Below are 14,391 nucleotides of genomic sequence, written 5' to 3'. Positions count from 1 at the left end.
GGGCCCCTACCAAGGGTGCTTCCAGATACAAAACGCAAGTGAGCAGAGAGGCAGCTTCCTATACCAACATGACAAGGGACGAACAGGGCCATACTAAGAACAGAAACCTCTTTGCTTTTAAAAAGCGTAGCTACCTGTTCCGACGTTGGTCCTACTGTTCTCTAGCAGACAGGCTTGTCTGCTACCATCAAGCATGCAACTAGAAATACATTTGCTTATTCATCCTTTCACACAGAAGGGAATGGGGATGACAATATCTTATCATATACAGTATATAAAAGAAAGCAGATGTAGGTTCCGTATGAGACTGTGTGACATGGATTACATATAAACTGTGTTTTAAAGTGTAGTAGTGTGACAGATCGTTCTTGATTATGTGTAAAAGTAACACGTTCCACTACTCAGTCTCCCGCCAGATAGTCAGAAACACCACAGTAAATTTAGAAGTGGAATGTATGCCGTAAATGACAACAGTTTTAAAAAATTAACATGAAAGGAACCCAACAGAGACCTTTCAAGATCTAACATTGTACCTCATAGAACTCCATTAACGATGTTTTCCCTCGCTAATAAGCGTCTGCCCTGTCAACATTTCTGCTGTTGCAGAAGATGGACGCCAACAAGGACGGCGTGGTGACGCTGGAGGAGTTCCTGGACTGCTGTTCGCGAGACGAGGACATCTCACGCTCGATGGCGGTCTTCGATTCGGCCTTCTGATCGCCACCGCCGCCAGCGAGATTCACAACCACCGCGGCTGCAGCACCTCATCCCGGACTCCGAAGAACCGGCTTTTACTTTTGGATCTGAGAGGCGCCTCTGTTCAGAAATATAGCAGCCCCATGGATTCGGAGCGGAACGTCACGTTTTGAACGAGACGGGGATATATTTTCTTTGTCGTATTTTACAGGCACGATGGGAGCGACAGTTTCACTTGCACCAAACAGTAGTCGTAGTTCGGACCTGCTGATTACTTTTTACTGATTATCGCTCACTTTTATGTTGTTCCTCCTTGGTGTACCAAATTACAGTATTCTTTTATTTTGCAAAATTGCCCCTATGAACTCTAAGTTCATCCTGCTTTTGTGTAACTTGAAGGCACCAAACTGAACTCTCCTCAGATAAACGATAAACGATAAAAATATGTCATTTCGTGATACAGACATCCTCATATTCAATACATTTGTCTAACTGTTCCACCAATTTTTTTATTTCATGGCAAAAAATTCTTTTTGCTTGTGGCCAGAGAAGAAATGCACCCCGGATCGTAATTTTCCCAGGTAGATTTGGTCCCATGAAACAGTTCTAGGAAGAAGTCTATTTCAGTGTTACTTAACGTTAGGATGGTTTCAAAGCCCCGCACGCGCAATCTGGTCTCCCAATATACAACGTGCGGCGTATGAAACCCCTGAACAAGGATCGATGTGCACGTGATGTTCTTCCCACAATATTAGGACGGTCAGTGTAGTGGACAACGACAGTTGTTGTACTTTTGTAGTTAAACGGATCTGTCCGCTGGTACATTATTAGTCCGTAGTTATCGTCATACTTTCCCAACATTCTATATGAATTCATCGAGATTTTATGACGTCACAAAAATCATTTTACAGCTTTATGTTCTACGGTGCACAAAGAATAGCGCCATGGCTTCTTATTAAGCCGAGGGTGCCATCTGTCAGCAAACAAAACGCATTTTTAAAGAATGTTTATTTCTCTCGCGGGAATTTGAAATGCTCGGAAACTGCAAATGGAGTAATCATTTTGAATTTCGTGTTACTTTTTGCAGAATGTTCGTCAAAAACAGTGTTATGGTTAGACAGTTTCATAGTAGAAAGACACCTCACGAACGAATCGCTCCTTTGGTGCTTGTATCAAACCAGTAATCGGAGGTTTGAATTCCTCTCTTCGTATCATACAAGGAGTCGGTCAGCACATGACATACATTATTTTTCGACCACTGACGTGTAAAAACTACTGCGTATTTTCCTACGTAGATTTGTTAAATTACTCGAGAGTCAAATAGAAAGTAGCACTGCTCCGAGGAAGTAAATATATTTTTGTATTGCAGTACCACATATCGTAATTGGCATCCCAGAGGAGCGCAGCAGTTGTGCTGCAGCCAACAGATGCATAACTAAAATGACCCCACTAAATGTGTGACAGTTTGCTTCCCGACACATCGGATCGTCACCCGGGTCTTGGTTTAGTCTGTTCAGATTTGTAGCACACCACCTGCTGCCAGTGAATTAGTGATAACTAGTTTAACACAACGCTACTATTTTTCAGTTTGCAGATTAAGTTACGTACTCAAACTACAGCTAGAGAGTTGCAATGAATCTCAAATTTTAACGCCGTGTAAAAACGTGGTTGCAGTAAATATGTCGCGAGAAACACCAAACAGCCACAATTAAGGTATAAATGATTTATTCAAAGAGCATCCATATTCCTACAGGTTCTACGGGATTTGTTTGTTGAGATCTCCTATGTGCATTTTTATCATCGAAGCATAATTTTTAAGTGGCCACCAGGCAGAGCCAGTACAACACTAATTTATGTACATACTGGATATGTTTTTGATGTAGAATTTAATGAAGTACAGATAACAAGCACTTGTTGCTAATCACTTAACGATATAACACGTAATAAAGTGTCAAACTTCGTTTGTCTCTGTGGCCACAAAGTAACGGAGCTCAATAGAAATCTGACTTAAAAATTTTTTGTCGAAGAGTTCAATTTAAAGATAAATATCTTCGCCAGTGTCTGTCGTCATGAGAGACAATGCAGCTTCAAGTATATCGTAAAGATTATGGATAGACAACACAGTTTGTGATTGCTTTACGATTAAATTATAATGTACAAGGTTTTATTAATTTGCTAATTATTTGTAATGTTCATTCGTTATCGGAAAACCAGCGAGACAATATGACAGTACTGTTCGAGAAGTGTTTTTTTATGCGTTAATTTGGAGAGAAATTAGAGTTTTCAGTGGTATAAAACTATAAAGTAATCTCGGCCAGGTCCTAGAGAAAATAACCACCTATTCGAAAGCTACAACTCCTCTGTTTTTTACTGTACCTGAACTTGGACACCGCTCGAAACTAGTAGTGTCGTCTTAAACTAGTTATCACTACGAGACAAGCAGGAGGTACTTCGTTACAAAGCTGAGTATTTCGATACAGTCATATGACACCAGAGGCTAAGACTTGTGACATACTGCTGAGTTATAATAGAGCTGAAGTCATGGTTGCAGCCAGGGATTCAACTATTTCTCTTTCCAGATGTTTTCAGAGATTCTTTTGCCATTCATTCTCCAAAAGGTATCATAATACAGGATTACGTAGAAATGAAGGTGTGAAAGTAAAGAAGATTTATTCTTTGACGGAATGACACGGTATCCACTAACCTATGCAGTGAAGGGCAATTTCATAATTTCGCTTTCTTCAGATTTCAAGTGTATATATGGTTGACGTTGTGGGTTCCATGGGAACCCAGGGGTGACATGACAGATGTTTAGACGTCAGAGTACTTCATCCACATATTCGGTTATCCATCCCACTGCAAGCGTCATACGGTTCACCAAATCGGGCAGCTAGATACTAGATAATATGTAGAAACGTACAGGTGAACAAGACCAGCGACTTCAGACTCTGAAAAAACAGAATTAGGGTAAAGTATATTTTACAGCGCTGTTACCCCATAATCAGTAATTATTCACTGAAAAAATTACGTTATGAAGGAAAAGAAGTCTATTCTGCATACGCATGATGTTACTACAGATGTTGTCCTATACAAAACTAGCACGTCAGTCTCACATTTTGTTGTTCAAGAGGCCGCCAACATCTGGTGAAGCATACATATTTTCTTCGGCATCTGCAACAATCAATGAATTTATTTTATAGATACTTTCCAATGAAATTTAAGCTGAAACAAAAATTACACACATCTGATTTTCTGACGTATTACCACCTCTAGGGACTCTCAGCGCCCTTTCGCTCTTGCCGTTTGATTTGATACAAACCTTGTAAAGCCATTTTATGTATTTGTACCAGGACGCTGCTATTTTTTAAGCTTTATTCAACAGTCGTACAATAGGCGATAAGCTCAGTTCACCTACATTGCCGTTTCCAAACGATGTGCAGTTATATAGCGCTATAAGTATATACAGTTTTTACGTTAAATATCTATTTGGTTTTGTAACAGTGTGTCGAGTATTTACTTCCTTATCTCATTGTTGACGTTGTAGCTGTCAAGTATTTCTGCGTGTTGTATTTGTAGCGTAGATTGAGTTGTTTTTGTTTATAGATATTTTTTCTCGGCAGTAGTCGTTAATGAATAGATGTTGAAAATTTCATTTTCTATAAATATAATAGCTTTATTTGGAATAAGTCAATGATGTTCTATGGTTACATATTTATCGTATTCTCTATGGAATGGATTCTGAACTTAAGCATAAAAAATTTATTAAAAATTTCATCGAAATTTTAGACCATGGTAACAGAAAACACGATAAGCAAATACTGCTCACACAAAGCTACACAATGAATCTACAACCTCAACACAATTCCATGGATGGAAAAGATAAGTATGTAACCATACAACATCGTTGACTTTTGTCAAGTAAAGCTGCCATATTTATAGAAAAATAAACTTTAAACAAAAATTACTCAACGATAATATCTACTGTTGAGAAAGAAATATACATATACCAAAACTACTCAATCTATGCTACAAGTATAGTACGCAGAAATATTTGACAGCTAGAACGTCAAAGATGAAATATGGAATTAAGCACTCGACACAATTTCACAATACCATTGAGATAGAAAACGTAAAGATTATATACACTAACAGCGCTATATAATTGCAGATCGCTTGAAAATGGCAATGCAACTGAAATAAGTTTATCGTCTAACTCTACAAGAAAAAAAGCAACGTCCTGGCGTAATATACATAAAATGTCTTAACAAGATATTTACTACGCTGCAGGCCCTGAGGAATACAAAATGATGCAAACCTGTTAATCACTTTAGAGAGGCGTCTACGATCATTCTGCTGCTGCTGCGCTGCATGCAGAATTTCGCTGGATCTGGCTTGGGTAGCTGGCAAACGTTATAAAGACAATGTGACTGATTCTAATTCATTTGTATAACTCACCTATCTTGCTTCTAGGCGACCATTGTGTACAGAAGAGCAACAGCGCTTTTGGAGGCTTGTGCATGAACCACACACATACAGCACCAAACAAGAAGTTTACGAAGATCGTCCACCGTTACGAATTGTGGCGGAAGGAGCATGTCAGTACAATTAGAAATAAATCAGCTTTACTTTCACACCAAACTTCTTCAATAATCGTTTTTATGTCCACATACTGCAACAACATGGATTTAGAATGCTAGGATCTCTGTGTCTGCAGATGACAATGAGAAGTGAATTGATGAGCGGAATTGTCTGTCTCAGCCGGAAAACGGTACACACTCAGCTGTATCTTCAGTGGTAGAACCAATGAAACCTAATGCACCCCAGTTTCATCGATATACACATTTGTGGGTGGATACAGTTAGTATGTCAATAGTAGGCACTGACCTTTTACTGCTCTGGATTTGTCCTTTAATCACTGTAAACCAGTAATAATTAACTTCCCACAGAACGACAACCACTCTGTAACTTCTGACGCCCCGAAGCTAGTCCTGAGGGAGGAAAAGGAGATGTTATAGGTCACTGTACACAACATATCCAAAAGAAATTTTCATTGTGAGACACGTATAGAACTGACTCGAATTCCTTCTGCAAGTTAAAAATCAGTGTCACTCATTCCTAGAACACCGAGCGTACATCCCCTGTGAACCTACCGTACGAAGGTCTTAACCAATTAATAAACTGGTTTGTGTCACTCTCTTCAAGGACCTTCGCACCTACTCAGAAACTACTTGCCAAGTTAATCTAGATACCCATACAAGTGTTAAATGTCTTACGTGTACGATTATCTGTGTTCTTCGTAGGAGATACGTATTACCAGTTTTGTGTGCAGTTCATATGTGGACCATTCTCAAACATGTGTACATTGTGTTTGTTTACGGAGGACAATCATAAATCAGAAGTGAGTGTGTTGACCAGTACATTAACAGTGTTCGTGTTTTCACCTCACTCAAGGCCCACCGAGCGTGATATGGCGACACATAGAAGTCTGATTCAAAAATGAAGAGCAACACAAATCTTTCGGAACATAAAATACTTCAGAATTAAACTGTTATATATCTGTTGGTGTTATTCATATATTTACTGGATGAGATAGTGTTGTTTCTGAAGGTAAGTTTACAATATATTTATTATACATTTAGATACGAAAGGGCAATATATTGTCGTTGAAAATTCATAACATACTGACGTTGTAACTAAAATATATGAATGTGGAAAATTAATTTATTGCATATATATATATATATATATATATATATATATATATATATATATATATATATATATGGGAAATTAGCTATATTGTTGTAAAGCAAAATTAATAAAAACTATCGACAAAACATCACGGTTGGCACCTTACGTTATTAATAAGATGTAAATAGGTTGACTTATCGATGTATACAGATAATTAAACAACCTACATCCTATCCTGTCAGGAATCGAAACTTTATGTACCATTGTCCATGCAAACCAATATTTACAGAAGTATCACTGCTTTTCTCTCACTCGCAATATGTAAAATTATCACATCAGAATTTCATAGAGCTGTTTCGTTTAAAAGAAGTATTTTGGTCGCTAAATGGACGAAAAGTTTCAGTAATTATCCAACCGAAAGCAGTCTTAACTTTGGTAACACCGTAATGTAATACACACTAAAACAGAAAAAAAGACGACGCGCCACGAAGGGTCATAATGGGACTGAAATAGGTAATCGTGATGTACATGCGCAGACAAACGAATTACCACATGTTCCATTAAGTTTCGGGTGTGCAGCTGCAAGAATTCTCCTTCTTCTTCTAATATTTCGACTGTATAACGTTCAGCCATCTTCAGAATGAGCCGCAAGACTGCCGCTCCAATGCTCGCTTCGTCCCTTAGTACTGGTGTACCGCGCAACTGCACATGCGGCCACAGATGCGAATGCGCCAGAGACGTTGGTCGGCGGCAGAGACGTGCACAATGCGCGAGTTACATCTATGACTTCGCAGTCGATCTGTGTTAGCATGTCGATATGTCATTGTGAGCTGCACTGTGACGATGTCTTTGTGAGTTTTTTACACCAAGTGCCGGATTCCATGATTTATCAAGGTTGAAACCACTATCTCTATTAATTAAATTGGTCGTCAAGCGAATTTCAATTGCCTCCTTCACCATCGAGTCCCAAAAAGATGATGTAGTTGCCAAAATTTCGACGTTGTCGTACAACATACAGTGACCAGTGTCAATACAGTGCTCTGCCACTGCCGACTTGTTAGGTTGTAAAAGTCGTGTGGACCTCCGGTGTTTGTACATCTTCCTTGGACAGTACGAGTTGTTTGTCCAATGTAAGAAAGGCCACAGTCACATGGAATTTTGTAAACTCTAGATTTTCGGAGCAGCAAATCATCTTTGACGGAGCCGACGAGTGCAGTTGTCTTGGGTGGAGGACGAAAAATAACTTTACTTTGTGTCTGCTGAGAATCCGTCCTATTTTTGATGAGAGGCTACCCACATATGGCAGGAAGGCCATCGATTTAAAGGTTTGCCATTCTGCTTTCTTTGTGGCCTCCTTCGGTTTCATTCTCAGTGCCTTCTGTATTTGCTGTGGGGAGTACCCATTGTCCTCAAACACTCTTCGTAAGTGGGAAAGTTCATCTTGCAAACCGCTTTCGTCAGAAATAATATGCGCTCTTTGGGTCAAAGTTCGGAGAACACTCATCGTCTGGGCAGGATGGTGGCAGCTATTTGCACGTAAATACAAATCCGTGTGCGTCGGCTTCCGATACACTTCATGTCCCAAAGTGCCATCCTCTCTGCACCGAACCAGAACATCCAAGAATGGAAGGTATCCCTCCTTTTCAATTTCCATTATGAACTTTATTTGATCGTGGAGCGAGTTCAGATGTCTTAAGAAGTCTTGCAAGTTATCTTCACCATGGGGCCGAACTACAAAGGTATCATCAACATACCTCCAGAATACCGTGGGTTTCAAGTCAGCAGATTCAAGCGCCTTCTCCTCTAAGTCTTCCATAAAAAAATTGGCCACCAGAGGGGATAAGGGACTACCCATGGCGACATCGTCCGTCTGTTCAAAACATTCGTTGTTAAAAAAATTACCACATTTCAGAAAAATTGCATAATTTATTCAACAGAAAGCGATTCACAAATTGAGTGAGTCAATAACGCGTTGGTCCACCTCGGGCCTTTTTGCAAGCAATTATTCGGCTTGGAATTGATTAAAGAGTTGTTGGAGGTCCTCCTGAGGGACACCGTGGCAAATTATCGCGTTAGGTCGTCAAAACCCTGAGCTGGTTGGAGGGCCCTGCCCATAGTGCTCCAAACATTGTCATTTGGGATGAGGCCCTGCGACCTTGCTGGTCAAGGTAGGGTTTGGCGAGCAAGAAACTAGCCGTATGCTGGAGGGTACTGTCTTGCTGAAATGTATGTCCAGGGTAGCTTCCCGTGAAGGGCAACAAAATGAGGCGTAGAATATCGTCGACGTACCATTCTGCTGTAAGGGTGCCGCTGATGATAACCAAAGGGCCTACTGTAAATAGAAATGGCATCGCTGACCACCACTCCTGGTTGTCGGCCATTGTGGTGGACGACAGTCACGTTGGTATCCGACAGCTCTCAAGGGCTTCTCCAGAGACGTCTTCGCTGGTCATCACGGCTCAGTTCAGAGCGCGTTTTATCACTGAAGACAGTGAGACTGTAGGCCACATGTGGACCAACGTGTTATTGACATGGTCACCACTCCTGGTCGTCGGCCCGTGTGGTGGACCACAATCACGTTTGTATCCGACTGCTGTCCGGGGCTTCTCCAGAGACGTCTTCGCTGGTCATCACGGCTCAGTTCAAAGTGGGTTTTATCACTGAAGACAATGAGACTGTAGGCCAGATGTGGACCAACGTGTTATTGGCATGGTCACCACTCCTGGTTGTCAGCCCGTGTGGTGGACGACAGTCACGTTGGTATCCGACCGGTCCGGGGCTTCTCCAGAGACGTCTTCACTGGTCATTGCGGCTCAGTTCAATGCGGGTTTTATCACTGAAGACAGTGAGGCTGTAGGCCAGATATGGACCAACACGTTATTGACATGGTCATTTGTGAAGCTCTTTCTCTTAAATAAATGATCCAGTTTTTGTGAAATTATAACCATTTGTTTGCCTGTACACGTACAAAACATCTACCAATCTCCACCCCATTCGGATAATTCCTTCGTGGTGCGTCGGCTTTTTTTTTTCCTCTCTCTCTTAGAGTGTACTTGGAGTTAGCTGAGAACTGTGAGTTCCATTAATTTGGTAGATTGTTGTCAGCTGGGTTGAACAAACTGAGGAAATTCTGCTAGTGCAACATTAAAGATATTAATCTCAGATCTTTTCATTCTGTACTTTGCGGTAAGCAGTGTCTTTCCTCAAGATAAATTCTTCTATCACCGTTCGCATGGCAAAGTCGGACTTCTCGCTGTAATGCAGGTGTTTCTGCATCGGAACTTGCTGTATGAATACATGCGACTGGTGGGGCAGCTACAAACAAGATTCAGTTAGTGTGAATTTTAACGTAATTCATATACGTGTATGTGTGTATTAAACTGGGGACCTAGAAACGAAGGAGAGGCTTCGTCCCACCGTAGCCCCCAGTGGTTCACAACCCCACAACATGCCACAGCAGTCCACCCACCCCACCGCCGCCCCACACCTAACTCAGGGTTATTGTGCGGTTCGGTCCCCAGTGGACTCACCTGGGAACGTCTCATACCAGAAGAGTGTAACCTCAATGTTTGCATGGTAGAGTAATTATGGTGTACGTGTACGTGGAGACAGTGTTTGCACAGCAATCGCCGACATAGTGTAACTGAGGCAGAATAAAGGGAACCAGCCCGCATTTGCTGAGATAGATGGAAAACCGCCTTAAAAACTACCCACAGGGTGGCCGGCACACCGGACATCAACACTAATCCCCCGGGCGGATTCGTGCTGGAGACTGGCACGCCTTCCCGCTCGGGAAACAGCGCGTTAGTCCGCGCGGCTAGCCGGGCGGGCTAATTCATATGTAGTCCTCAGCTCAAAAGAAACTCGAGATAGCCTTTCCATTGGGTGGGCCACTAACCCACAGTACCAGACAGTCGGTAAAAAGAGTCTTGTTAGACATGGGGAAAATTATTTAAAGTGTAAAAAAGGTATTACGAAAATGTGAAGTTCGTATACTCCCTCCCATAGCATCTTAAAAAAGAGCAGCTAGATGGCAGTGGGCAGTTACTATGCTTACCCGGGGCACAAATAAAAGGAATCGAATTTCGAATGAATTTGTATGAAAGCTAGGCGGGGAGAGAAACGCAGTTGTTAACTATCCATGAGAGTTCTAGAGAGATTGGTTATGAAAGGCGGCAGCGCTTACCAGCTTAGCGACGGCACGCAGGTGGCGGGCAGCTCGTTGCGTCAACTGTGGTCGCGCATGGTCTCAGCTGTGACGTCTGTCAATACCTCACTCTCGCGAAGCGACTGAATTAATGGCAACGTTGACTGCAAGGTAATGGAGGTCACAGACCAGGCGGCACTGTGCTGCGTCAATCTACAAGGGATCGACAATAAAACAGGAAACACCGGAGTAGCAACACATTACCATGCCCAATAAGGTTTAGAAAAACCATTAGCATTCCAAACAGCTTCCAGGCGTCTCGCCATTTTCAAGGAAATCTTTTTTCATTATTGCTGCGGAAAGGTAAGTTCAGGTAACTCTGATGGCGGTGGGTAGCGATCACGCACCTATCTCATCAAAGTGGACCACAAAGGCTTAATAATATTGAGCTCTAGTGGCTATATTGGCCATGAGAGATGTGAAAATTCATCATCGTTCTCACAAAACTAGGTGTGGATGATGAGAGTTGTGTGAACAGGAGCTGGTCGTTTTGGAACACACCATCAACATTGGGGAGCAAACCATGTGATGGACCAGATCTGCCAAAATGGCAGTGTTGCAACCTTGCAGAGTAACCACGGGCCCATGGTATACCAAGGTAAGTGTTGCGTACATAGTTCCACGTAGTCAGCTCGTACAGAACTTTCCCACTAAAGCGCGTCCCACTAAGCACAACAGCGCAGGCGCAGCGCTCGTCCGTCTCCACACTACGAGATGGCGCTGTCTTAGAGACGGACCAAATTCTCCTTCCGCCGATCCGCGTATTAATACTAAACGCAGCCAATGAGATCGCTGCTAATGTAGAACCTTTTCTCCTTGCGGAACACACCACGCAGTGATACCTGAACGCTCGAGGTATTATAACAAGTGTACAGACATCCGATTAGTCAGTCTGCATTAGTCTGCATTTGTCTGCATTAGTCTGTACCAGTCTATAGTCAAGTTTCAGTCTGCGACTAATAAGATTATCATATTCCTGTACATAGCCATGAAGAGAAATGTATAGACACTTTGTCAAGTATCAGAGATATGTGAGAATAAGATTAACGTACCAATACCATAGGAACTTCAGATTGAGAATTGTAAATAGCATCCAGAATCAAGTTAAGTAAGATTTATGATTGTTATTATTTTAATAAATGTGTTTGAAAGTTATTCAAGTTCTGTTTTAAGTTGGTCACCATCAATTTGCTACTGTAAGCGTGCAAGTGGCATTTCTATCGTCTGACCTAACGGCAGAAGATAAACACGCCACGATAAGACCACGAGACATATTGCTGACACTCGCCTACTTCGTTAGAGCGACTAGTCAAATAATCTGATGGTGTGTGCACCGAAGGTCTTACAGTACGCACACCACAGTAAGGCAGCCCAAATAATTACCGAACTCCCGAATTATTTCACTCTTGGAACGTAAACTCGGCCAGAAGATGGAAACAGTGCGAAACAACAACCATTCCACCAAATGTCGTTCTTCCATTGCTCCATAGTCCAGGTTGTATGGCTTCGACACAACGTTTCCCAATTATGGCCATTTCCACCATTGATGTGTGGTTTTGGAATTCCAGCTTACCCTACAATTCCCTGCTTATGGAGCTCCGTTGGTGTTTTGCAGCTTTCGTCCTCCTATGTTTTTTCACAATCCTCTTCAATGACAATTTGTCACGATCACTCACTACACATTTTCTTCCACGTTGGTACTTAAAGGATGGCTTTCCCTGTATGCGGTATAAATGTTCGATACGTTGCCTCTTGGAACACCAAATACTTCGGCTATGCTGTTTACGGAAGCACTAACCCTACGAACATCAAAAATTTGGCCACTTAGCTCCGACGTAATGCACTCACAACTGCACAGAACACTGTTCTCATCACGACCGACACTTGCAAACTATTAACTACACTTCACAGGGGCCGTCTGCGGTCAAATACAGCAGCGCAACCTGCGAGCTTGGCTACTCAGTGTATTTGTGATCGAGCATGCATTTCTGGCGGTATTCCCATAAATTTATCCAAACCCTATAATAATCAACTACCGTCAGTGAATAATGAAACAATAACATGGGTGCCATTGCAAATTACTTTATACCAGAATTTAGGTGCATGACGATACAAATCCGGATTACAGAACAGTACATAATTTTCGTTACAGTGTTAAGTAGTTCAAGCTGCGAAAGGAAATGGCGATTATGAAAGCTCAGTTTACGGCTCTACGAGAATCCGAAAAGCGTTGCAACGATCAGATAACTATTCTCTTGATTTCAGATCAGCCTTTGAATTACTAAGGTACTTCTACAGTGGGTAACGCAATCATCTAGTGGCATTCGATGTCATGAATCCGATACTAGAGCTCGCAATTAAGAATCAGAAGCTGGCTTTGCACTTGGTGGAAGCTCACTACGGTATTTCCGTAAACAGCAGACAACTTAGATAAATCAGTCACTTGGAACGGACAGAGGAAACGTATAGTGGTACAAATTTTCATTCCACTGCGTATTGTTTCTAGAACAACTGTATTTTGTAGATTTACAAACAAGACGTACGAAATAACATAAAAACATTTTACAGAGCTTTTTACTAGATATGAATGAGTCTAATTATCATTTTGTCCGCCTGCGGTAACTGAGTGGTCAGCGCGACAGACTCAATCCTATGGGCTCGCGTTCGATTCCCGGCTGGGTCAGAGATTTTCTCCGCTCAGGGACTGGCTGTTGTGTTGTCCTAATCATAATCATTTCATCCCCATCGACACGCAAGACGCCGAAGTGGCGTCAAATCAAAGGAATCGCACCCGGCGAACGGTCTACCGGACGGGAGGCCCTAGTCACAAGACATTTATTTATTATCATTTTAATAGCAAGCAACAAAACAGCAGTTTATCACTTCGTGGGTACGACTTGTTTGGCTTGGAAGCAGGTGAGGCTCAATGTGCTATACCACACTTTGTGACATAATTCGCAAAGAACTTAAAGGAACATATTTATCAAAAAAAGCTAGAAGCATCATCATTAAAAAAGGCAAGTCAATATCCCACAGTAAAGCGTGACAGGCAAAGATAATACTTATTCCCAAAACACGAAAATATCAGAAAATTTTGAGAAATTAGACTAACATCAAAATGAAAAAAAAAATGGTTCAAATGGCTCTGAGCACTATGGGACTCAACTTCTGAGGTCATTAGTCCCCTAGAACTTAGAACTAGTCAAACCTAACTAACCTAAGGACATCACAAATATCCATGCCCGAGGCACGATTCGAACCTGCGACCGTAGCGGTCTTGCGGTTCCAGACTGCAGCGCCTTTAACCGCACGGCCACTTCGGCCGGCCATCAAAATGAAAAAAACAGACAAAAGATAAAACAAGCTCGAAGAACGGAACAGTTCTAGACATCAGGAATGAGTTATATCAAATGATAATGTACAGTTCAAAACAGCAGCCAACCACAAATACGGTTTGAAAAAGTTTATTTAAAGCATTAGTGCTTTTGAATTAATAGAATCCATTTGTAGACGGTTCTAACAGATTTCCCTGCTTTCCTGCAGGAATCTCGTTTTGTAATCGTTTTTGGTCTTGCGCAGCAAGGTAAATGGAAAGGTTTTTCTTTCAGAAATCGGTAAGCTTACGAAAGATTTTTTTTCTTTTTGAACTTCAGAACGACAGTCACGAAATAGCATATATATGACATGAAATGCTTACACAGCAAGGCATGATACGTGATCGGTTTGATGCCTCTCGAACAACGTACATTACCCTTCCTGAAACATCTTCTCTACAGATGTCTCAGTGGAAGGAACAA

At 41.7% G+C, this 14,391-nt stretch overlaps 1 protein-coding gene across 1 annotated transcript in view; it reads left to right on the top strand.

The window, feature by feature from the left end:
* Positions 1-6,417, top strand: part of LOC126260310 (uncharacterized) — a 351,423-nt gene extending 345,006 nt beyond the window's left edge. Inside the window, exon 6 of the mRNA XM_049957634.1 lies at positions 607-6,417. Coding sequence (XP_049813591.1) covers positions 607-717 — 111 coding nt within the window. The 3' untranslated portion in view covers positions 718-6,417. The remainder of the gene's footprint in view (positions 1-606) is intronic.
* Positions 6,418-14,391: the final 7,974 nt, after the last annotated feature.

Source organism: Schistocerca nitens, chromosome 5 (assembly GCF_023898315.1).
Source record: "Schistocerca nitens isolate TAMUIC-IGC-003100 chromosome 5, iqSchNite1.1, whole genome shotgun sequence".
Lineage (NCBI taxonomy): Eukaryota > Metazoa > Arthropoda > Insecta > Orthoptera > Acrididae > Schistocerca > Schistocerca nitens.
This window is presented reverse-complemented; position numbering and strand designations above follow the sequence as displayed.